The sequence below is a fragment of the Bos indicus x Bos taurus genome, chromosome 29, assembly GCF_003369695.1.
Source record: "Bos indicus x Bos taurus breed Angus x Brahman F1 hybrid chromosome 29, Bos_hybrid_MaternalHap_v2.0, whole genome shotgun sequence".
In the NCBI taxonomy this organism is placed as follows: Eukaryota; Metazoa; Chordata; class Mammalia; order Artiodactyla; family Bovidae; genus Bos; species Bos indicus x Bos taurus.
This window is the reverse complement of record NC_040104.1, coordinates 42050525-42073617: the sequence shown is the minus strand read 5'-3', so window position 1 is coordinate 42073617 and position 23093 is coordinate 42050525. Positions and strand designations below refer to the sequence as shown.

Here is a 23093-nt window from a genome sequence, read left to right as displayed (position 1 = left end):
AGTCATGTCCGACTCTTTGCGACCCCAGGGGCTGTAACCCGCCAGGCTCCTCTGTCCATGGGATGCTCCAGGCAAGAATGCCGGAATGGGTTGGAATTTCCTTCTGCAGGGGATCTTCCTGACCCAGGGATCAAATCCACGTCTCTGCGTCCCCTGCACTGGCAGGCGGGTTGTTTACCAGCTGCTCTGCGAGTCACTAGTTTGTTCATCTTGGCCCTAGTGGTTTTCCTTCAGAATTCAGAGAGCCTCGTGTTGTTTAAAGCCTCAGCTAGTCTCAAAGGACATAAAGGGTGTGTCCTTGTTGTAAGCCTAAGCTTTAAGCACCCCAGGGCCACGAGGTGGCGAGACAACGGTGGAAACTGCAGTGACTGGCCACCTGTAAGGGGCAAGGTGAGTCTCCAGTGTACTGGGTCGGGCTTGTTCTGGAAAGGCAGAAAATCAGCTTATTCCTCTCCCTTGTCTCTCCCCAGCAAATTGCCCAAGAGGTCTCTGAGCACCATCTGTCACAGGGGAGACTGTACCCGCCCCTCAGCACCATCCGAGACGTGTCTCTGAGAATCGCCATCAAAGTAAGGGACTCCTCACCCCCTAAACATGGGTAGCGGCATCCGTCAACTCTGTCTGACTTTAGGGGGACTGAGGGGAGGGCAGCGCTGGACACGTCCTGGCTCCCTGGCCTGCACTGCATGCTCCCCAGAGGCTGCTGACAAACTCTGGCCTGTAGCTCGAGCCCCATCCCGACACCCACTCAGGGCAGTTCTGGGAAGCTCCTGCACTTCCCCTCAGAAACCAGACAGAAAGGTCATCAAAGTCCATAGTTTTGTGGACCAGAACGTGGGTGGGATTTTTAAAAAATGAATCATAAGTGCCCATTTATACAGAAAGGTCAACTTGCATAGCATCATGGAAAGAGCTTGGGCTGTGGAGTCCCAGCCCTGCCAGTCAGCAGCAGAGGCACCTCAGGACAATCACTGCACCTCCCTGGGCCTCAGTTTCCTTCTTTTCCAAAGAATTCCTCTGTCCCAAAGTTTTGGGTCTTCCCTGGTGGCTCAGTGGTAAAGATGTGGGTTAGATCCCTGGGTTGGGAAAATTCTCTGGAGAAGGAGATGGCAAACCACTCCAGTATTCTTGTCTGGAGATTCCCATGGACAGAGGAGCCTGGCAGGCTACAGTCCACGGAGTCGCAGAGAGTTGGACATGACTGAACAACAAAACAACAACTCCCAGAGCTTTGGAGGACATTAAAAGAGAAGAGCTTGAAAAAGCTCCACACTTGGCACCTTTCTGGCCAGAGTAGATGCTCATGCTTTCTCTCTCTCTCAGGATGGCTGGGCCACGGGGTGATCAAGTTCATGGAATAGTCTAAATATAAATGTCACCCAACAGACGATGCAGAGATGATGGGTATTCAGAGAACCAGAACATAGAGCCCTAAAGAACGACCTAACACTGATAATTGTTGCATCTGGATGACAAATACACGAGGGTTTATTATACTGTTATTTCTATAATTTCTATTAATATATATTTTACATTTTCTATAAGTTTTAAGAGTAATTTCAGAAAATGCATTGCACGACAGACAGCATGCGCTCCCCCAAGAGTTGTCCCGTGTGTTCCAGAATCAGACTGTGGGGCTTGTTGTCCTCAAGCCCAACTGTCCAGCTGATAGTCCAGCTCCACCCTGTCCAGTTCCTTCCTTTCAGGGATATTTAGCTTCATCCTCTTGTGAAGCCAAAGCTAATACCCAAAGAACATTGTCCAAGCTGTTCTTTGAATTCAGGCCATGTTTAGGAGAGACAAAGTATCAGGTACTGAACACTTTTGCCTGCTACCTAACTTTATCCTCACGCCATGCCAGAGGAAGCTGTCATTACCCCCACTTCACAGATGCGGAAACTGAGGCTCAGCCAGGATGGCATCACTACCAAGGACCCACAGGCAATCGGAAGCAGAAGCAGACTTTAGCCTGAAGCCTCTTGACCCTGACCGTGTTTATTCCACTGTGTCAGAGCTCCCTTACGAGGCAGAAAGCTCAAGCTCCTTCCTCTCCAGTGGCTTCAGGGGCCACATGCCTGCCGCGGGTGTATCCCCCCCTTCCACAAGCTCCCAAACGAGGGTCTTCAGGCAGGCTCCTCCTTACAGCCAGTTCCTCAGTCACACATATCTTTCCCTAGGTCCTCGACTTCGCGTACAAACACAACCTGGCCTCCTACTACCCAGAGCCCGAGGACAAGGAGGCTTTTGTAAGGTCTCTGGTCTATACTCCAGAATATGACTCCTTTACGCTGGACAGCTACACTTGGCCCGAGGAAGCCATGAATGTCCAGACCATCTGATGCAACCTCAAAGGCTGGGATAGGGCTGGGTGAAGCCCAGGGTAACACTGACAATATAAATGGGTTCAAAAATGGCCATCCTTGTCATTGTGTTTTTCCTTTGAACTTTCTGGTGTGAGGGGAGAGGCCCAGGCATAAGATGAGTAAGAGCTTTGTCCCTGAAGGAGGCCTTGGGTTCACTTTTCTGTAACCCTCCTCAGGCTTCCTTCCCAAGAATTTCTTCATCCACCAATTGCTAACTTTTGGCTAGACCTTGTGGAAATCTAGAATCTGCCTTGGCAAGGTCTGGGGTCTAGTAGAGGAGATGAGATATGGGCACAAGGCATTTTGCCTCCAGGGAGAAAGTAGTCAAGTCCCTGAAAGAACTGCAGATAAAGGTCGTGTGCTCAGAGAAGGGAGAGGATCCTTCCTATGAGGGCATAAGAGAAGGCTTCATGGCGACCCACCCACCAGGGAGTTCAGTCTCTGCTGGACGAATACACACCCTTCAAGACTCAGAGGGCGTGAGAGCTGAGTGTCTGGCTCGAAGCAACTCACAAGTCAGAAATGGTCACTGCCCTGTGGGTTGCTGAGTGTGGGCATGCCCTTGTGGTTATTACCAAAAGGAAAACCAGAGAAATGTGGGTGGGGACAGTCAGCAAACCAAGGAGGAAGAGAGGCTGTGAGGGGAAGGGCACCGTGGGGAGCATGAGAGAAGACTTGATTTCATGTTCCTGACTCAGGGATGCTCTCCTCTGCCCTTCACACTCTGAAGTAGTTCATCAAACTGGAAAAGCTTTCCTACAGAAGGCTGTCAGTCTGTGTGTCTCTTATACCAGGTTGAGTCATAGCTTTCACCTCCCTTGTGTCCAGCAGAGCCCACACCATGGGGAGGGTTGGGCGGCTGGGGGGGGCGAGCTTGTGGCCCTCACAATGGAAGACCCTGCTAAATTGCTAACATCTACTGGCATGGCAGCGTCCAGCCTCCACTTTCATTGAGTGACACCAGAAAGAACAATCCATGCCCAGAGACCTACCACTGTCCACCCTCCTGCTGCCAGCTCAGCCTGAGGGTCTCCGCTGCCCACCATGAGCCAGCCCTACGTGCCACTCCTCAGGGACAGGCCAGGGGGGCGCCTGGGATCCTGGAAGACTGATTAGCAGAGACATCACGTCACCCCCTGCCTAGGTCTTACTCTTCCAACACCTCCTTCCTGGGTGCTGGTGCTCAGCCAGGAATACCGAGGAAACATCCCCGTTCTGTAATCTGTGGCCGCATACTGAGGACCTCTCATGGTCAGAAGAGGGCTTGAAGAGTGAAGCTGGAATCTGGACAACAGGGAGCCTTTCACATCTTTTCTACGTCCTGTCCCACAACTTCCTCTGTATCCCAACTGCACCTTCTTTATACTCAATGTGACAGAAAAGAAAAATAGTAGAGAAAATCAGTGAAACCAAAACAGGCTGACAAGATCAACTAAAATGACCAACTTTAGCTATGCTGACGGAAACAAGAAGATAATTACATTTCCTGTGTTCCAAGCACAGGGATCATCTTGCTGGCACTGAGCACATGCGCTTCCAGGCCTGTGCCCTTACACATGCTTCGTCTCTACCTGCAAAGTCCTTCCCTCTGCTTCTCTGCCCTTTATCAGTTACATTTCAGTTCAACCAGCTTTCTGCCTGGAGACATCATTCATCATTGGAGTGCAAATACATTTGACTCCAGGAAGTCTTCTTGGACAGAATTAATAACTAAAGTAGAAATCAACAACAGTAAAAAAGAAAATGGGAAGTTTCCAACTCTTTGGAAATTAAACAGTATATTTCTAAGTAAGTCATGGTAAGAAGAAATCACAAGATAAATTATGTATGTTGAATTAAATAAAGAAAAATAAAAATTACTGCTGCTGCTGCTAAGTCGCTTCAGTCGTGTCCAACTCTGTGTGACCCCAGAGACGGCAGCCCACCAGGCTCCCCCGTCCCTGGGATTCTCCAGGCAAGAACACTGGAGTGGGTTGCCATTTCCTTCTCCAAGGCATGAAAGTGGAAAGTGAAAGTCAAGTCGCTCAGTCGTGTCTAACTCTTGGCGACCCCATGGACTGCAGCCTACCAGGCTTCTCCATGGGATTTTCCAGGCAAGAGTACTGGAGTGGGGTGCCGTTGCCTTCTCCAAAAAATTAATGGGTTATAGCTAAAAATAGTACCTAGAGGGAAATTTTAGAGCTTTAAATGCCAATATCGGGGGAAAAAAGAATAAAAGTCCTAAAACAATAACAAAGTTTCTCCTTAAGAAACTACAACAGGAAAAGCAAACAGAATTCAAAGCAAGCAAAGATTAGAGTAGAAATCAATAGACCTATGACAAATCAAAGAATTGAATTAGTAATTCAAAATCTTCCCACCAAGAAAAGCCCAGGCCAAGAATTCTTCATGGGTGAATTTTATCAAATATTTAAAGTATTAATAATACCAATCCTTCACAAACATTTTCAGAAAATGGAGGATGGAATACTTCCAAAATCATTCCATAATACTGGTACTACCCTGATATCAAAACCAGATAAAAAGCAACACACAAAAACTGCAGACCAATATCCTTCATGACTATAGATGCAAAATTCTAAACAAAATATTAGCAAGCCAAATGTATCAATATAAAAGAATTAAACACAACAAACAAGTGGAATTTATCTCAGGAATGCAAAGTTGTTTTAACATTTAAAAACTGATCAACATAGTACATGATCTTACTAGAACAAAGGACACAAACCACCAGATCATGTCAATGGATGTGGAAAAAGCATCTTAAAATACCCAACACCTGTTTATGATAAAACTTTCAACAAACTAAGAGAACATCCTCAACCTAATGAAGAGCCAACAGCTAACATCATCCTTACAGGTGAAAGAATGAATACTTTCTCCCTAAGATCTGGAAGTTTGTTTCCACCACTTCTGGTCAACATTGAGGGTCTAGCCAATCAATTAAAAAAAAAAAGTAAAAGGCATTCAGACTGGGGGGGTGGGGGGAGAGTAAAACTGCCTTTATTTACAGATGACGTATTCTTGTAAGCAGAAAATGCCAAAGAACAGAACAGCACTTGCTTTGCTCTCTCCCTCCCTTCCTCATTCCCTCTCTCTCTCCCCTAACAAATGAGTTTAGGAAGCTCATAGAAAGCAAGGTCAATGTACAAAAATCAACTGTATTTCCATAGACTAGCAGTGAACACTAGCAATAAAATTAAGAAAACATTGCATTCACAATACCATCAAAAATTAAAAAAATACGTAATTTAATGGCATCTGGTCCCATCACTTCATGGCAAATAGATGGGGAAACAGTGGAAACAGTGTCAGACTTTATTTTTGGGGGCTCCAAAATCACTACAGATGGTGACTGCAGCCATGAAATTAAAAGACGCTTACTCCTTGGAAGGAAAGTTGTGACCAGCCTAGATAGCATATTCAAAAGCAGAGACATTACTTTGCCAACAAAGGTCTGTCTAGTCAAGGCTATGGTTTTTCCAGTGGTCATGTATGGATGTGAGAGTTGGACTATGAAGAAAGCTGAGCACCAAAGAATGGATGCTTTTGAACTGTGGTGTTGGAGAAGACTCTTGAGAGTCCCTTGGACTGCAAGGAGGTCCAACCAGTCCATCCTAAAGGAGACCAGTCCTGGGTGTTCTTTGGAAGGAATGATGCTGAAGCTGAAACTCCAATACTTTGGCCACCTCATGTGAAGAGCTGACTCATTGGAAAAGACTCTGATGCTGGGAGAGATTGGGGGCAGGAGAAGGGGATGACAGAGGAGATGGCTGGATGGCATCACCGACTCGGTGGACGTGAGTTTGAGTGAACTCCGGGAGTTGATGATGGACAGGGAGGCCTGGCGTGCTGCAATTCATGGGATCGCAAAGAGTCGGACATGGACACGACTGAGCGACTGAACTGAACTGAAGAGGTACAAATCTTGTACAATGAAAACTATAAAACATTGATGATAGAAACTAAATTTAAGGGTAATGTTCCATGTACATGTTTAAGATTCAATATTATCAAGGCTGCAGTTCTCTCCAAATTATTTATAAATTCAACACTAGACCTATCAAAATCCCTACAGGCTATTTTTGTATAAATTGACACATTGATCCTAAAATTTATATGCAAATGTAGAATAGTAAAAACTTTCGAAAAAGGATGATGTACATGATCCAATTTCAGAACTTTCCATAAAGCTACAGTAATCAAGACTGTGTACTCATATAGATCAATGAAACAGAGTTGAGAATTCAGAAATGAGTCCTTCATTTATGGTAAGCTGATTTTTCAGTTACCAAAGTGAGTGGAGGAAAGGTGGTCTTTTGAAGAGATGATACTGGGGACAACTAGATATCCACATGCAAATATATATATACACACTTAGAGAAAGAGATACTTATTTCACACCATATACAAAAATTAACTCAAAATGGACTACAGATCTAAATGTAAGAGCTAAAATCTGTACAATTTCTAGAAGGAAATATAGCCAAAAAGTCTTTGTGACTGATTGAAGAGATTCTTAGATACAGTTTAAAAGCATGATCCATAAAAGAGAAAATAGATAAATCGTACCTCATTAAATTTTTTAACTTCTGTACTTTGAAACAAACCATTAAGGGAAAGAAAATGACAGGTAACAGATTGGGAGATAGTATTTGCCAATTATGTATCTGATAAAGGCATTAGAGTCAGAATATATAAGAAATTTCTACAACTCAGTAAGATGACAAGATCCAACTGAAAAAAATGGGTAAAATATTTGAGTTGATATATTATAAATGGCTAACATGTACACGAAAAGATGTTTAACATTAGTTTTATTAAAATTAAAACTGCAATGAGATACCACTTCCCACTCACCAGAATGGCTATAATAAAAAAAGAGAGAAACAGTCTAAGTGTTGGAGAAAATTAGAACCTCTTCTAGCAGGGCTTTGTCTAAGCACCAAGAAGTTGAGGGAAATTTCCCTCCATCTTTTAAAAACCTTCATTCTAACTCCCCAGCCTCTCATACTTGGTCCCAGAACTCAGCAAGTGTCCTTCAGTATAGTGGCTGTACCTGTGGATGCTGTGGCGGTACCACCCAGATCCCTCGAACAGTCTAAAACACACATTCATGGCCAGCCGCCAACAGTATTATCAGCTGCAGGCTCACAGCACTGCCTGGGAGCTGCACTTGACTGAAAGATGATGCTTCATCCAAGATTACACCCTCATCCCCAGGGACAGCCTGCATCTAATGACTGGAGTCCAAAGATCCAAGCCCCTTGCCACAATTGCGGACACCCCTAAATGGCCATCCCAGCTTCACAGCTCCCTGGGAGATTGGCTAATGCTACTGCTGCATCTGTATGTATCACCATTTGGCTTCTGAAGCATCCTGGTTCTCTAGCTCCATCACAGTGTTGTTGAGATGACGCTCCAGTAAGCCTCCAAGTGCAAACCTCTGTTTCCTGAGAAACTTGACCTGCGACGTGAAACTGGCCAAACCTCTCAATTTCCCAATCTGTTGCGCCAGCCCCAATGTGACCACCAGGAGCCTCGCTGGGTTTCGTTTTCCCTCAGTAGAGACCCTGCTGCAAGAACCAAGCCTGATCCTTAGTCCACGTCCCAGCAAACATGTCCTAGTAAATGCCCCCAGCAAACAAAACGGCCACTCACCTCAGGAGAACTCCTTCCTGTTCGGAATTCCTGTTCACCTAGTCCATGCTGCTCTCACAGCTCTCATACATCCTTAAACATATGATTCTTGAAACTTATCCATATTTTTATGGATGTTGCAGAGAGGGTGTTGGGCTGCCATGACCTACTACATCCTGTCTAGAAGTGGAAGTTTCTAGACACAGATTTTCAAAATTTCAAATGTTACATTTTTCTCTAACTTAATTGTAGTCAGAAAACTTGTGTTATTCAAATGTTTTAGAATTTTGCTGAAATTATATATGATCTTATATATAGTCAAATTTAATAAAATATTTCAGGTACTCTTAGAAAAATAAGGATGCTCACTGTTGGATGCAATGTCCTTATGTTCATGGGATCAAACTTACTGTTTTGTTCAAATATATATCTTTACTAATTTTTGTCTACTTGATCTGTTTCTGAAAGAAAAATAATAAAATTTCCTATCACTCTGGTAAACTTGTCAATTTTCCTTGTGGTTCTTTCCATGTTTGCTTTGTAGATTTTTGAACCATGTTATTTGATACATAACTTTCTGGTGAAGTGTAACTTTTGAAATTTTAAGTAATGATTTTATCTCTAGTCATGCCTTTGCTTCTACTTTTACTAAAAATGACACAGCTACACCATCTTGCTTAGTTCATCTCACTCTCCTATAATTCATTAGATATTTCAGCTCTTGTACTAGCTGACAAAAGGTAAAAACTAACAAACTATTTCTCCCACAGAACTACATTTCCACACACTATGAATCTATGGTTGAACTAACCTTAATATATACCACCATTTTATCAATTCCATAATAAAACAAAGTATCAAGTATCTATTGTTACACAGTTCAAAATCATAAAATGTTAGATGTCTGATCAGTTCAGTAGTAGAAACTCTCTTCTATTTTGGTTGAAAAGACAAGGAAAAAATACTACACTTAAAAATAATAGTTAATAACTTCCAATAGGTGTGTTGAAGAACTACAAGGCATTCAAAAATTTTATAATTAAGAAATGTTTTAGCTACAAAGTATCTTTCCCTTTTTAAAGTTTACTAAATAAAAGGAACTATTCTATACATCCTGCACAAGATTAAGGCAACATGGAATTTCTAGTAGAAATTTTCCATAGCCTCTTCCCATTCTGTCTTCAGGCCCTCCCCTTCAAAACTGCATCCCAAGTGTAAACAGATTGTAAAGCTTTTTTGTCTAAAAATATTACACACACACACACACACACGTTTCTGTATGATGTATATTTTACATGAACTTTCAGAGATGTGATTTTTTTTCAAACTGGAGCCTTTCACAACAGCACAAAATGAGATTTATATAAAGACAATAATCACCATAAGTCCTAGTAAGAATTCAACAGAATCAATTGTCACACAAACCTGATATACACAGGTAGTGGTAAACACAGGAGCAGATAACTAACCACAAAGGTCTTGTGATAGTTTGAGATGACTAGAGGAATAAACCTCATATGGTTTACAGTGCTGTTCTTAATTCCTAGGGTTTTAAATCTACATGATACTAAAATTATCCCAGTATTGTGCTGACTTTTGGTACCTAATCTCTCAGTTTCTTATATATTATTTCTGGCATGGGAATAGTAGTAAGCTAAAGAGGCTACAATTTTGTCACATTTGTGGCTTTTCAGTATTCCTATGCGAGGCTTCATTAGACTTGTACTTCATTAAGCCTATGCTAATATATATGATAAATTAAGTCCTGTCTCAAGTTCCGTGTCCAAGGCAACAGCATGAGGCAGGCAAGTTTTATTGAACGCAACAGTTGTTTCTATGGCCACTGGAGTCTTTGAAGCGCAGCCGCATTTTAGAATGATATTTCTCCAAGTATAAAAGTTGCTTGCTGTTAAAAGCTCCACGCCGCTTTTGTCTTATAAACTGGACCGCCTCTTCATTTTTCATTCCACCTTCCATTAATGCCAGGGCGACAAGCACTGGAGTTCTCCCAAGACCTGCAACACAGTGAACAGCAATGCAACAACCAGGTTCTTCCCGAAATTTAATATTTAAAAGACTTAACCAGTCATCCACAATCTGGTTAGAGGGTGATGAACCATCATCAAAGGGCCAATCCAAAACCTGGATGCCTTCTTTCTCCACCAGAGCAGTGTCATAAGTTGCTTCACACACTCTTACTATTGTCGTAACTCCATACTTCTTAAGGTCCTCTATGAATTTGCTTAAGGTTGCACTCGTTGGATTGTATGTAATAAGAAATCTCATGTTCCTGTATGTGACTTCCACAGGAGCTGGGCGGTTCAGTGGAGCCATGTTAATTTAGTTAAAAAAAAAAAAAAAAAAAAAACTCGTTACAGTTACAGGAAAAAAAAATTAAATTTCTGAACGCAGAAATGATGTAAAGAAACTGAAGTCTATTCCAATATGCCCCACTCGAAATTCTCAATGCTTACACGAAATTGGGAGTAACGAGGAAATGAAATGAACTTCCTAACACGAAGCCATCCTTCAGTTCAGTAAGACTGAGTCAATGGAAAGGAAGAGCACGGAGGTTTACCCCATCCAGGTCGGAATTCTTGTAAAAGGCTCCGATGGTTTCAAGAACACACGTCTGTGTCCAGGTTGACGCTCCTATGGGGTCTTCTTGGTGGAGCAGTGATGAATTTCTACAGTTCACTTCTCTTCATGAAGGTCGTGCTGTGCCTGGCAGTAGTCTCCGGGGACCTTCAGAAACTCCATAAATGCGTGACCAACACCACCACAGGAAGGACTTAGTTTACTCATTAAAGACTGTGGCCTAACCATACAGCCGGTCCCGCAGCACAGGCGGCGGTGGCGTCGGCTGAAGAGGAGGGAGCTATGGCGGTCGTCGCAGAGAGAACGGCGGCGCGACTCCGAGATCCGCCGAGCGTTCGCGTCAAGAGAGCCAATCGGCGCTCCCCGAGGCGCGCCTGCGTCACAAACCCTTCCTTTTATAGTCAGCGTTGACTCTTCCTCACCAATCGCAGAAGGGGGGGCCGAGAAATAGAGCGCGACGGTGTGGGGCCGGTCCCCGGCAACGTCGCCACGGCGGCCGATGGGGAGTGAGTCGGTTGGTGTAGGGACACGGGCTGGACGTTAAGCCTCCTCGTTTCCCGTCTCCCACCGGGGAGGAAAGGGGGTGAGGAGGGACTTGGGGACGGGAATGGACCGAGTCAAAACCTGGGAGAGGCTGAAGAGAGTCGGAGGTGAACCGAGATAGGTGGGAAGGGAAAGGTAGTGGAAGAACCCCGTCCGTGGACTCTGCTGTGGCTTCCTCCGTCGGCTTCATGTTTTAGCCATGACATATTGCTAGGCTTTTTTTCGATCGGTCTGACAAACTTTGTTTTTAAAGAACTTAAGTCTATTTACATTATTTTTATACATTATTTTGTTTTACGTTACATGTTATTGCTGTCTCTGCATCTGTTTTTCTCATTTTGTGTTATTTGACATTTGTGTATTTCTTTTTTTAATCTTCCGATTTCTTTTAGAATAAGATTTTTCTTCTGCTAAGTTCATATTTTCTTTCCACTGTTTTGAAAATGTGTAATTGTGCTTTAAAGTTCTTAGCAGTTACAACTCTAAGTCATACAGACATACTCTCTCAGTCTTGTCCCAATCTTGGTCACCCCATGGACTGTAGCCCACCAGGCTCTGTCGTCCGTGATATTTCCCCGGCAAGAATGCTGGAGTGGGCTGCCATTTCCTACTCCAGGGGATCTTCCAGGGAGGGAAGGGATGGAACCAGCCTCTTTTGTGTCTCCTGCATTGGCAGGCCGATTCTTTACCACTGCGCCACCTGGGAAGCCCAGCAGTTATTATTGAGCCCAGCTCAACATATTTTAAATAATGCCGTCAAGCATTTTTTAAACCTCACTTATGACATTGTTTATAAAAATCAGGGTTTGTTTAAATTTGCCCAATATGTTAGCAGTTTATTTGCTCACTATTTCTTGCATCTCAACTCTTCTAAGAGTATTCTTATCTTACAGCATTTTGGGGCAGTTCCTTTAGTTCCTGTTGTATGACCGACTTTGGTAAATATTTTATATAATCTTAAAAATATGCATTTTCTCATTGTTGAAAAATATTTTTTATTGTTGGTAGACATGTTTTTTTAAATAAACTTTTTTTTCTATAATTCTTTTTACTTTGCTTTCATTTCTGATAGTTTCACTGAGTATGCAATTCTACATTGACATTTTCTCAGACCTTTGAAGATATTCCTTGTTTTCAGTTTAACTTTCTAATAGCTTTAGAATTTTCTAAAATGTATAGGCTTTCTTCACTGGCCTTATTGGGCCCATTTCTTCTTTCCTCTTCCTTCATTCTTTGCTCTTTCTTCCATCCTTCACTTCTTCTTTAATAACTGAGTCCACTACATGGAGGGGAGCAAGGTAGTTGTCTGTGAGGTAGATGAGAGATGGAGAATGCAGAAGATACTGGAGTCTGGGGAAAAGGATGAGGAGGACATTCAAGCAAGGGTGGGCTGGCAGTTGGAACCTAGTGTGGGCTGTCAGAGCTCAAGCAGGGTACAGAGGACATGTACAATGGAGGAAAGCAGTGATGATTGGAGATTACATAAGGGTTTATACAGTAAGATTACATAAGAGTTTATCTAGTAATACATTGAGAATAATGGGAATTAGCTTTCTCCCTGCTCTGACAGGAGTTACAAATATGGAAAGGGAAAAAGTATAACTAGTTGTAGGATTTGGGGTTGGCATTGTTTGTATCACTGTAAACTCATAATTTCAATATATATAGAATTATAGATAGGTGTGTGTGTGTGTGTGTGTGTGAATTCCTCAGCTTCATCTTCAGAGAGCAGAGAGGGCCTAAAGCAATGACAACCCAATAGCAATGAGAACAACTAGCACTCAGATCATGGTTTCCTAATACCATTCTCCATTTAAAAAGTCCCCTAGGGGAGATGGCTAATTCTAAAGGTAGGGCAGCAAAAATATGACTAGCCTAGAACATTTATTATGACAAAGTTATGGAAGTGTTCAAAAAATGATAGGCATATGACAAAAGGACATAAACCAAAAAATACACAGACCAAAGGAGACTAAAAATAACCTGACGACCAAATGATATATGCTATACTAGATGGAATCTTGGAACAGCAAAAGGACATTTTATGCATATCAGGGTAAAACAAGTGATATCTGAATACAGTGTGAAGTTTAATTAATGGTAGAGTACCAATGTTGATTTCTTGCTGCTGCTGCTAAGTCACTTCAGTCGTGTCCAACCCTCAGCGACCCCATGGACTGCAGCCTTCCAGGCTCCTCCATCCATGGGATTTTCCAGGTGAGAATACTGGAGTGGGGTGCCATTGCCTTCTCTGGTTGATTCCTTAGTTATAACAAATATGTCATAGAAACAGAAGATGTTAACAGTGGGGGAAACTGAGTGAAGAGTGTACAAGGAATTCTCTAAAATCATTCTAATTTTTTTTAATTATTTAAAAGTACAAAAAACACAGAAGCCAGCTTAAAGATCTCCCACTGATCATGATTTTTATATCAATAATAGTACTGAATTATTAGTCATTGAATAAAATAAACCATAAGTCTATATGGATATAAATAAATAGGGAGAAGAAAACACTTTATCTTAGAGTAGAATGCCAACTAGTAAATGTAGCAGCAATAGTGGAATTACAAAAATCTGTATTTAGCAACCATCATCACAATTATATATTTAGCAAAGAAACATCAATATGTGCTAAACCTAGTGAGTGAAATTTGATGAGGAATGGATATTTACTTTCAAAAGTACCTATCATAAAGTATCAATTGGTTACAAAAGAAAACAACTTGATAGTGGTAAACCCAGTAGGTATCATTTATTCAAATGATCAGAGTTAACATGACCAGTAATGAGAAAGACTGAGTGGGTACCACCTGATAGAATGGTGTACAAGGAACATAGCAGCACTTCTGTGATATTCCTGAGAAAATACTTGAATTTGATCATGAGGAAAAATCATACATCCAGGTGGAAGGACTGAAATCTTCAAAAGTGTCAGCTGTGAAAGTTAAGTAAAGGCTGAGGACTATTCAGGTAGAAGGAGATTAGGAAAATAATGTCAACTAAATATGTCACCATGATCACAGATTGCACCCTTTTGCTTAAAAGGACATTACTGCCTGCAAACTCAGGGGACATGGGTTCAATCCCTGTTTCAGGAAGATCCCACATGCCTCGGGGCAACTAAGCCTGTGAGCCACAACTACTGAGCCTGCGTGTCACAACTCCTGAAGCCCGTATGCCTAGATCCCATGCTCCACAATTGATGCTACCTGCCACGCAATGAGAAGCCTGCGTACAACAATGAGCAGTACCCTTGCACAGCAAAGACCCAGTGCAGCCAAAAGTAAAATAACTTTTTTTAATTTTAAAGGATATTACTGGAACAACTGGCAAATTTTTAATTGAGTTGTTGGATTATATAGTAAAAATAGATGTTGATTTTCTGATTTTGGTGGCTATAATGTGGTTTTATGGGAAACTATCCAGATGTTCAAGCTGGTTTTAGAAAAGGCAGAGGAACCAGAGATCAAATTGCCAGCATCCACTGGATCATTGAAAAAGCAAAAGAGTTCCAGAAAAACATCTATTTCTGCCTTATTGACTATGCCAAAGCCTTTGACTGTGTGGATCACAATAAACTGTGGCAGATTCTGAAAGAGATGGGAATAGCAGACCACCTGACCTGCCTCTTCAGAAACCTGTATGCAGGTCAGGAAGCAACAGTTAGAACTGGACATGGAACAACAGACTGGTTCCAAATAGGAAAAGGAGTACGTCAAGGCTGTATATTGTCACCCTGCTTATTTAACTTATATGCAGAGTACATCATGAGAAACACTGGGCTGGAAGAAGCACAAGCTGGAATCAAGATTGCCAGGAGAAATATCAATAACCTCAGATATGCAGATGACACCACCCTTATGGCAGAAAGTGAAGAGGAACTCAAAAGCCTCTTGATGAAAGTGAAAGAGGAGAGTGAAAAAGTTGGCTTAAAACTCAACATTCAGAAAACTAAGATCATGGCATCTGGTCCCATCACTTCATGGCAAATAGATGGGGAAACAGTGGAAACAGTGTCAGACTTTATTTTTCTAGGCTCCAAAATCACTACAGATGGTGACTGCAGCCATGAAATTAAAAGATGCTTACCCCTTGGAAGGAAAGTTATGACCAACCTAGATAGCATATTCAAAAACAGACATTACTTTGCCAACAAAGGTCCGTCTAGTCAAGGCTATGGTTTTTCCAGTGGTCATGTATGGATGTGAGAGTTGGACTATAAAGAAAGCTGAGTGCCGAAGAATTGATGCTTTTGAACTGTGGTGTTGGAGCAGACTCTTGAGAGTCCCTTGGACTGCAAGGAGGTCCAACCAGTCCATTCTAAAGGAGATCAGTCCTGGGTGTTCATTGGAAGGACTGATGCTAAAGCTGAAACTCCAACACTTTGGCTACCTCATGCGAAGAGTTGACTCATTGGAAAAGATTCTGATGCTGGGAGGGATTGGGGGCAGGAGGAGAAGGACAACAGAGGATGAGATGGCTGGATGGCATCACCGACTCGATGGACATGAGTTTGAGTAAACTCTAGGAGTTGGTGGTGGACAGGGAGGCCTGGCGTGCTGCGATTCACGTGGTTGCAAAGAGTCGGACACGACTGAGCAACTGAACTGAACTGAACTGATCCTTATTTGTAAGGCATTATGCTCTAAAGTATTTAGAAGTGGCAAGGGATATGTCATCAACTTACCCTTATTTAGTTCTGGGGGTGGGAGGGGGGTATTTTTACCATTCTTGAATCCTTGTAAGCTTGAAATTATTTGAAAAATTTTAAATGTATCTCTAGCATTAATTTAAAAGGTCCAAGTCATAGGTAACCCACCAGCTGATGCTTGCTTCTCTGAATTCTTGCTCACACTTTGTGTCTGCCTCTAGAGATGTTTTTTGCAGCTTTATATTTTTTTAAGATTTTTAAAATATTGGGGGAGGGTGGAATGAATTCGAAGATTATGATTGACATACACACTGCTGCTGCTGCTAAGTCGCTTCAGTCGTGTCTGACTCTGTGCGACCCCATAGACAGTAGCCCACCAGACTCCCCCATCCCTAGGATTCTCCAGGCAAGAACACTGGAGTGGGTTGCCATTTCCTTCTCCAGACATACACAGTACCATATGTAAAATAGATAGCTAATGGAAACCTGTGGTATAGCACAGGAGCTCAACTCTGAGTTCTGTGATGACCTGGGCAGGGGGGGAGGGGGCAGGGAGGGAGGGGTATATGTATAAATATAGCTGATTCACTTTGCTGTACAACAGAAATTAACACATTGTACAGCAATTATATTCCAAAAATAAAAATATCATAGCTGGCATTGTTAGGTATTTCGTAGCTTCTTCCGGCCATAATTTTAGGATATGGCAGACTGGCAGTTGTCCAATAGGATCTATTTCCCCTATATTTAGTACTAACATTCCCTGAGTACTTCACTACACATGGCCACCAAGCTGGAGACTTCATTCTCCAAGATCCCTTGCAGCATGGTGTGGCCATGTGATTAAATTCTGGCCAATGGGACATGGACAGAAATAATGGTACCACTTCCAGGTTATACTCCTTAAAAAAAAAAAAAAATTGCACACTGGCTACCTTGCCCTTTTCTTCCAACTTGCTAGTTAGGAGATGCTACCAGAAACAGTTGCCTTGACCAGTGGTGGAAACCACAGGAGAATCTGGTAGAACCACCTTACCGTCTTGGACTATGTACTCCTAGACTGTTTCTTGAAAAAATGGTTAAGCTACTTATTATGGTGGTTAAGCTACTAGTATTTCATCTTTGTTAAGGTGCTATCCTAACTAATAAAATTTAAATAAAAGGACTGACATACCACCTGGTTTGAGAGAAAGGTGAAAGGAAGAAGAATAGAGACTCAAAACCAAAATAAAACACTTCTGGTGCTGGCCAAGATGGAGTAAGCACACCCTAGGGTTTCTCTTTGACTGTAACTGAACAGAATATAGAAAGCAAGTAGGACTCTAAAAAGCAAACAATAGCAGGGGGATTATATAAGCTAGTCAAAACCTGAAGAATGATTAGTATAGTGATGAATTTACTGGTGAATTTATTCCTCTTCTGGTTTGCCCTGAGGACAATCTAAGATCCAGTTGACACACAGAGCATAAACTCAAGAGAAGTCCCCTCTTCTGGCCAGAGAAACAGGAAAAGGGTTCCCTGTGAACTAGAGTGTAAAGGGAAGGCCCTTTTTGTCCTTCTCCCCCTCCCCGGCATGCGCCAAGACCAGCCACAGTCATGAACTGCAATGATGGTGGCGGCGTTCCAAGTACCGGAGACACTGACAGCCTGTCTTCCTGGCCAGGGGAAGCAGGAAAAGGCACCCCACGGTCAGAAGAGTGTGGGACGAATTCTGTCTTGTCACTTACTGCTCTTCTTCTGGTTTGCCCTGGTTTCCTAAAGCTCCAAGAAAAACTCTGGCTTTATAGACAGAGGACTAGAAATAAGACACTGGAGAACATTAAAGAAATTCCAGAGAGGAGAAAGCTGGGAAAGAAATCCCTTAATTCTGTGTGTGAATCGACACAAGTCTCAGGTTTACTCCCAAGCCACACATGTGAAAAACAGACCCAAAGAAACACAGGCTTTGAGAATTACGGAAAAGCCAGGCAGAGCCCTTGCAGTCAGGTCTGATTGACAGGGAAAGCTTTTGGAAGAGATGAGGCTGACTCTTCTACCCACAGATGAGATAGAACTTGCACTCTGAATGTCAAGATTTTGCTTGCTCAAAAAAAAAGTCAATATCCTACAATGGATCTTAACTAGGTGGCCACTTTCTTAAAGTTCCTTAGGAGAAGGCAGTCTGGTTACCAGACAGGACCTAAGCATTTCTCAGTCTCCTGGTTGAATACCATTATAATGCAATCTCAACCACTAATGAATTCGAGCCAACTACGAAGTACTATGAGAGGGAAGAATTCAATTAAAACTATGTTTATCAAACTGAAAATTATCTATTTACACTAGCAGACTGTTAAATCAGCTCTGTTCAATCTAATCAGAAATGTTTAATGAAATAAAATAGAAATTATCAGAATCCATTGCAGATAGGTGGGGTAAGTAGAGCCCTGTAAAACTTTTGTCTCATTACGTGTGTGCACAAGTTCTGTGTTTCAATATGAAGTGTATTTCTTTTGCTGAATCTTACTCAAAACATTTTGAAAACTACTGGAGTGTTTTCTAACAGCCATTCCAATTTCATTGCACTATTTTTACATAGGGTCAAAGAGGAAGGCAAAAATGGGCATAGTTCCCTAGAACTGACAGGGCATTTTCAAAAGCAAAGTCCTTCACTTTGCTCACTTTTGATAGTTTGAGCTTGTAAATAACATTGAAATAAAGCTGTTTAGAGTAAGAGTTCTTAACCTGTGGCCCAGGTGTTCTAGGATACCCCTAATCACATGCAACATGTTGTATATGAAAATGTGCATATTTTTAGGAAAGAGTACATACATATTTTCCATCAGATTCTCAAAAGATTCCCGACTGTCCAAAACATTAAAAACCACTGAAATTGGAACTCCTTTGATACATTAAGCTGGTCTGGCAGTGCCATAGCTCCAGAAATGACAGAACTTGAAGACAGTAATTCAAATTGATTTAGAAAAGACATTCTCATTGAGTCTGGCCTAATAGCAGGATTGAACTAAAACAATATTAGCAGTTAAGATCAGTGAACAAGGTACCAAATTAGGAAAACTTGCTCCAAAAAAAAAAAAGACTGTGCCTTCTTTTTTTGTATGAAATCAGCTGTTTTAATTCAGGACTATAATAACATTTGATTCTTAGAGACACAGATACAGAGGATGGACTTGTGGACACAGTAATGGAAGGAGAGGTTAGGAAGAATTGAGAGAGTAATATTGAAATAGATACACTGCCGTGTGTAAAACAGCTAGTGGGAAGCTGCTGTATGACACAGGGAGCCCAGCCTAGTGCTCTGTGATGACCCTAGGGGTGACCTGGGGAGGGAGGCCTGCGAGGGAGGGGATATAGTATACTTACGGCTGATTCACGTTGTTGTATGGCACAAACCAATACAACATTGTAAAGCAATTATCCTCCAAATAAAAATTTTTTAAAGTTCATGAACATCAAAAAAATTTGTTCTTAAAATGAATGAATTTTTTTTTTTTTTTAATTAGCTTTTATAACCTACCTCACATAACCACTTCTCCACCTTAGTCTCAACAGACAGGAGCACAGGCCTTGACATCTGTTGCCATGACTCCTTGTCAGTCTTTACCTAGCTATTTCCCATTTCTCCTTAAAAACTCAGCCCAGGCCTCATCTCTCTCAAAAGCTTTCCCTGTCAAGCTAACCAGCCTCAAGGGCTCGACCTTGCTTTTCCAAAACAAGCAATGCACAGCACTATTAGGTATCTGCTTTGTTACAGAGAGATCTTCCAAGTCACATCTCTGCATTACACCGTGAGTGCTCCCAAGGCAGGCAAGGACTGAAGAGGTCTTAATCTCCAGGTCACTAGCTTGGTGCTTGACACAGACTGAGAGTCAGTACTGCTACCCAGGGTAACACATTATAAGTTCAGGGATTTCCCTGGTGGTCCAGTGGCTAAGACACACATTCCCAATGCAGGGGGTCCGGGTTCGGTCCCTGGTCAGGGAACTAGATCCCATGGTTCACAACTAGAAGATCCTGTGTACTGCAACATAGACCTGATGCAGTCAAACTAAATAAATACTTAAAAAAATAAATTACAAGTTCAGTTCCTACAGTAAAAATACCTATGAATTTAAATCTTTTCACCCAAACATATCAACATTGCCTAAAGTCTTTTTTTCTTTAACAAGGCAGTCTCTCTATATATAGATATATATTCATACAATGCTATTATAGGAATTTATTATTTATTAGAGACAGAGAAGTACTCCAAGGGTGTGGCAGGGATGGGTTTTTCAAGCAAGTCAAGCAGTCCTGGGGCCAGGCTATTTTTTCAAATATTGGGGATGATGGAACCCCCATGGAGGGGTCTTCTGGGGAAATGGAAGGAAGTGGTTAATACAGGATGCGGGAGGGGAGAGCTTCAGACAGTTTCAGTCACCAGAGAGCATACTTGTTTAGATAGAAAAAGATAACATAAGCAACAAAATTTGCCCAATATCAATTTAAGTAAATACTTTCCCAATTATTCAAGGCTCAAAACATTCCTATTTTGTATTTGGAGTAGGGCAAACTATGTTCTAGATTGTTGTTTAGTCAGTTATGTCTGACTCTTTGTGACCCATGGACTGTATCTTGCCAGGCTCTTCTGTCCATGGGATTTCTCAGGCAAGAACACTGGACTGGGTTGCCATTTCCTCCTCCAGGGGCTGTTCCTGACCCAGGGGATCAAACCCATGTCTCCTATGTTGGCAGGTGGATTCTTTACCACTGAGCCACCAGGGAAGCACAATGTTCTGTGTCTCCCCACGTTTCTTTCTAAGAAAAACGTTGCAGGCAGAAAGCAGAGTGTCTAAGGGACTTTCTGCCTAGCTTTTACATATCAGAAATCCAGACATCGCTCTGCTTTGTTCATTGTTTCACCTGAAGTGGTAGGACAGGACAGGGAGAAGAAAGCCAAAGGGTAAGATAAGTGAAAAAAATTTGGTTAAGAACACATAAACCATAGGAGGTGAAAGGGAGGTTCAAGAAGGACGGGACATATGTATACCTATGGCTGATTCTTGTTGATATTTGGCAGAAACTAACACAATATTGTGAAGCAATTACCCTCCAATTAAAAGCAAGCAAATTTTAATTTTTTAAAAAAGAAAATATTTTTAAAAAAGAGCACATAAACCTTAACTGAAAATCAGTCCCTCAACACGAAGCTCTTCCTCACCCATAGCACATACAGCTTAAGAATGGATGCCAGGTACACACGGAACCTAGACAAATGGTACTGATGAACCTATTTGCAGGGCAGGAGCAGAGATGCAGACATAGAGAACAGACACAGGGAGGGTAAGAGAGGGTGGGATGAACTGAGACAGTAGCATTGACAAATATATACTACTATGTGTAAAACAGACAGCTAGCGGGAAGCTGCTCTATAGCACAGGGAGCTCAGCTCGGGGCTCTGTGATGACCTAGAGGGGTGGGATGGGGATGTGGGACGGAGGGAGGCTCAAGAGCGAGGGGACATATACATACATATGTGTGTGTCTGATAACACTTTGTGTTAGTAGAAACTAACACAATTGTAAAGCAATTATACTCCAATAAAAAAAGATTGGATGCAATGAGAGAAGAAAGTGGACCCTGGCAAGCCAGCCAGGCTCCCCTCACAGTATTCACTTATCCAAACAATAAACCTACAGTCAGTAGTGGTGCAGAAACGGGCAGAATGGTGGAATGGTTGGCCAGAAGCTCACCAAGGGAAAAATATCCCTGAGATCCCAACAAGTCCGAGGTGTGTCATCAACTAGAAAACTCCAGAAGCATTGCTATGACCGCCTGAAGCAAATAGCCTGACCTACCTTTGGGAGGTTCACACATTTCCAGCCTTGGGAAAATCTAGGGCTGGGGGAGGCGTGGTATGATTCACCATCACTTTCTGCACAGTCAAAAGTCGTAGAAAGTATTTATTATGACACTCTTCATTATAGGTGAAGAAAAATAAAGCTTCCTAAACAAAGACATAGAGCGGATGGTGGGTTGGGTCAGAACCCCCCTCTCAACCACAGTGAAGCAGGGTTCCACTTCCCAGTCCAGGCTCCTTGGTGGCCTGGGGAGGGTTGGGAGGGAGACGGGCAGGGAGAAGCCGTCTATAGGAATCCAATCTACTCCAAAAAGCACCAGAATGGCACAGTAATTTTTTTTTTTTTTTTTCCCTCTAAAGTAAAAACATGAAGTTTCACCATCACCCTTTAAAAAAAAAAAAAAGAAAAAGACTTTCCCCAGGAGACGCAGGCCCAGACTCCGGGTTTTATACGAACAGCCGGGAGCCGTGCATGTACTTGTTGAGGGGCCACAGGTTGCTCTCGCCCCTGTTGGAGGTGCGCCTCTGGCACTGCTTGCAGCGCCGGTACTTCTCACATTGGTCCAGCAGGAAGAGCTTGTCGGAGGCCCTGCAGAGACAGAGGAAAAGCGGTCATCGGCCAGCGCCCCCTGAGTCCTTGCTGCACGCCTCGCCTGGAAGCTGGAGCCAGGATAGCATTGCAGGAGCAGCGCCGGGTCCCTGCCCTCCAGGAGCTTCCGGTCCATCCGTGATCCCCTGCGCCGCCACCTGCTGGTCACCCCAGGAAAGGCATGTCCCGCGTCTCCTTCCGGGTCAATAACAGGCTCTGAGTGGTACCTTCCTGTCTGACCCCAAGTCTTCTCCCCTCACCCAACCTAAACCCTCAGCGCACACAAGACCTGCCCAGAGTCACACAGTCAGCGGCAGTGGGAAAACTCCAGAGCTTTGGTGTTTGCTGCTTGGCCCTGTGTGGGGCCTTCACCTGTCGGGCTTCCCAGGAGACAGCTTTTGAGAGAAGATCAAGCTATTGAGCTGCTGGTCATCAGCAAACAGTGAAGACAGGGAAGACTAGATTTCAGTGAAAAGACCCAGAGGGCCAGGAGCCTCTGGTGAGTGGAGGGCAGGAGAGAAAGTGGAGACAGAGAAAGAGGACAAAAGCAGTTGAAAGCAGAGATGAAGGGATGGCAATGGCTGCTTTCCCACTTCAGCCATTTTCCTCTATGATGCAGGACAGTCTCCACGGTGTTCTCCCCTACCCTATCAAAATTCCTGTACAGGTGGGATTCTATTAAAAAAACACATCAGTGATAATCCTCAAAGGGAAAAAAAAGATGGCCTTGTCAATGGGCAGGGGAGACCTACCTGGCTTCCTTTGGGGATAGGAAGGAGTATCACAAGCTAACTGCATACAAAGTGAAAGTGAAAGTCGCTCAGTAGTGTCCAACTCTTTTCGACCCCATAGATTATAGAGTCCATG

General features: G+C 42.8%; 2 protein-coding genes and 1 pseudogene across 4 annotated transcripts in view; 1 reads left to right on the top strand and 2 right to left on the bottom strand.

The window, feature by feature from the left end:
- The window catches only part of ME3 (malic enzyme 3), a 222282-nt gene extending 219867 nt beyond the window's left edge, over window positions 1-2415 (top strand). For 2 of the 3 annotated variants that reach the window (XM_027531818.1, XM_027531816.1), the window contains 2 exons: window positions 471-569; window positions 2178-2415. In XM_027531818.1, coding sequence (XP_027387619.1) covers window positions 471-569; window positions 2178-2339 — 261 coding nt within the window. In that variant the 3' untranslated portion in view covers window positions 2340-2415. The remainder of the gene's footprint in view (window positions 1-470; window positions 570-2177) is intronic. The other variant, XM_027531817.1, reaches the window with a different exon arrangement.
- Window positions 2416-9442: 7027 nt separating this feature from the next.
- On the bottom strand, window positions 9443-11718 carry LOC113886270 (annotated as a pseudogene).
- Window positions 11719-21723: 10005 nt separating this feature from the next.
- Window positions 21724-23093, bottom strand: part of CCDC81 (coiled-coil domain containing 81) — a 42175-nt gene continuing 40805 nt past the window's right edge. The window contains exon 15 of the mRNA XM_027532453.1: window positions 21724-22226. Within this exon, the coding sequence (XP_027388254.1) occupies window positions 22085-22226 (142 nt within the window). The 3' untranslated portion in view covers window positions 21724-22084. The remainder of the gene's footprint in view (window positions 22227-23093) is intronic.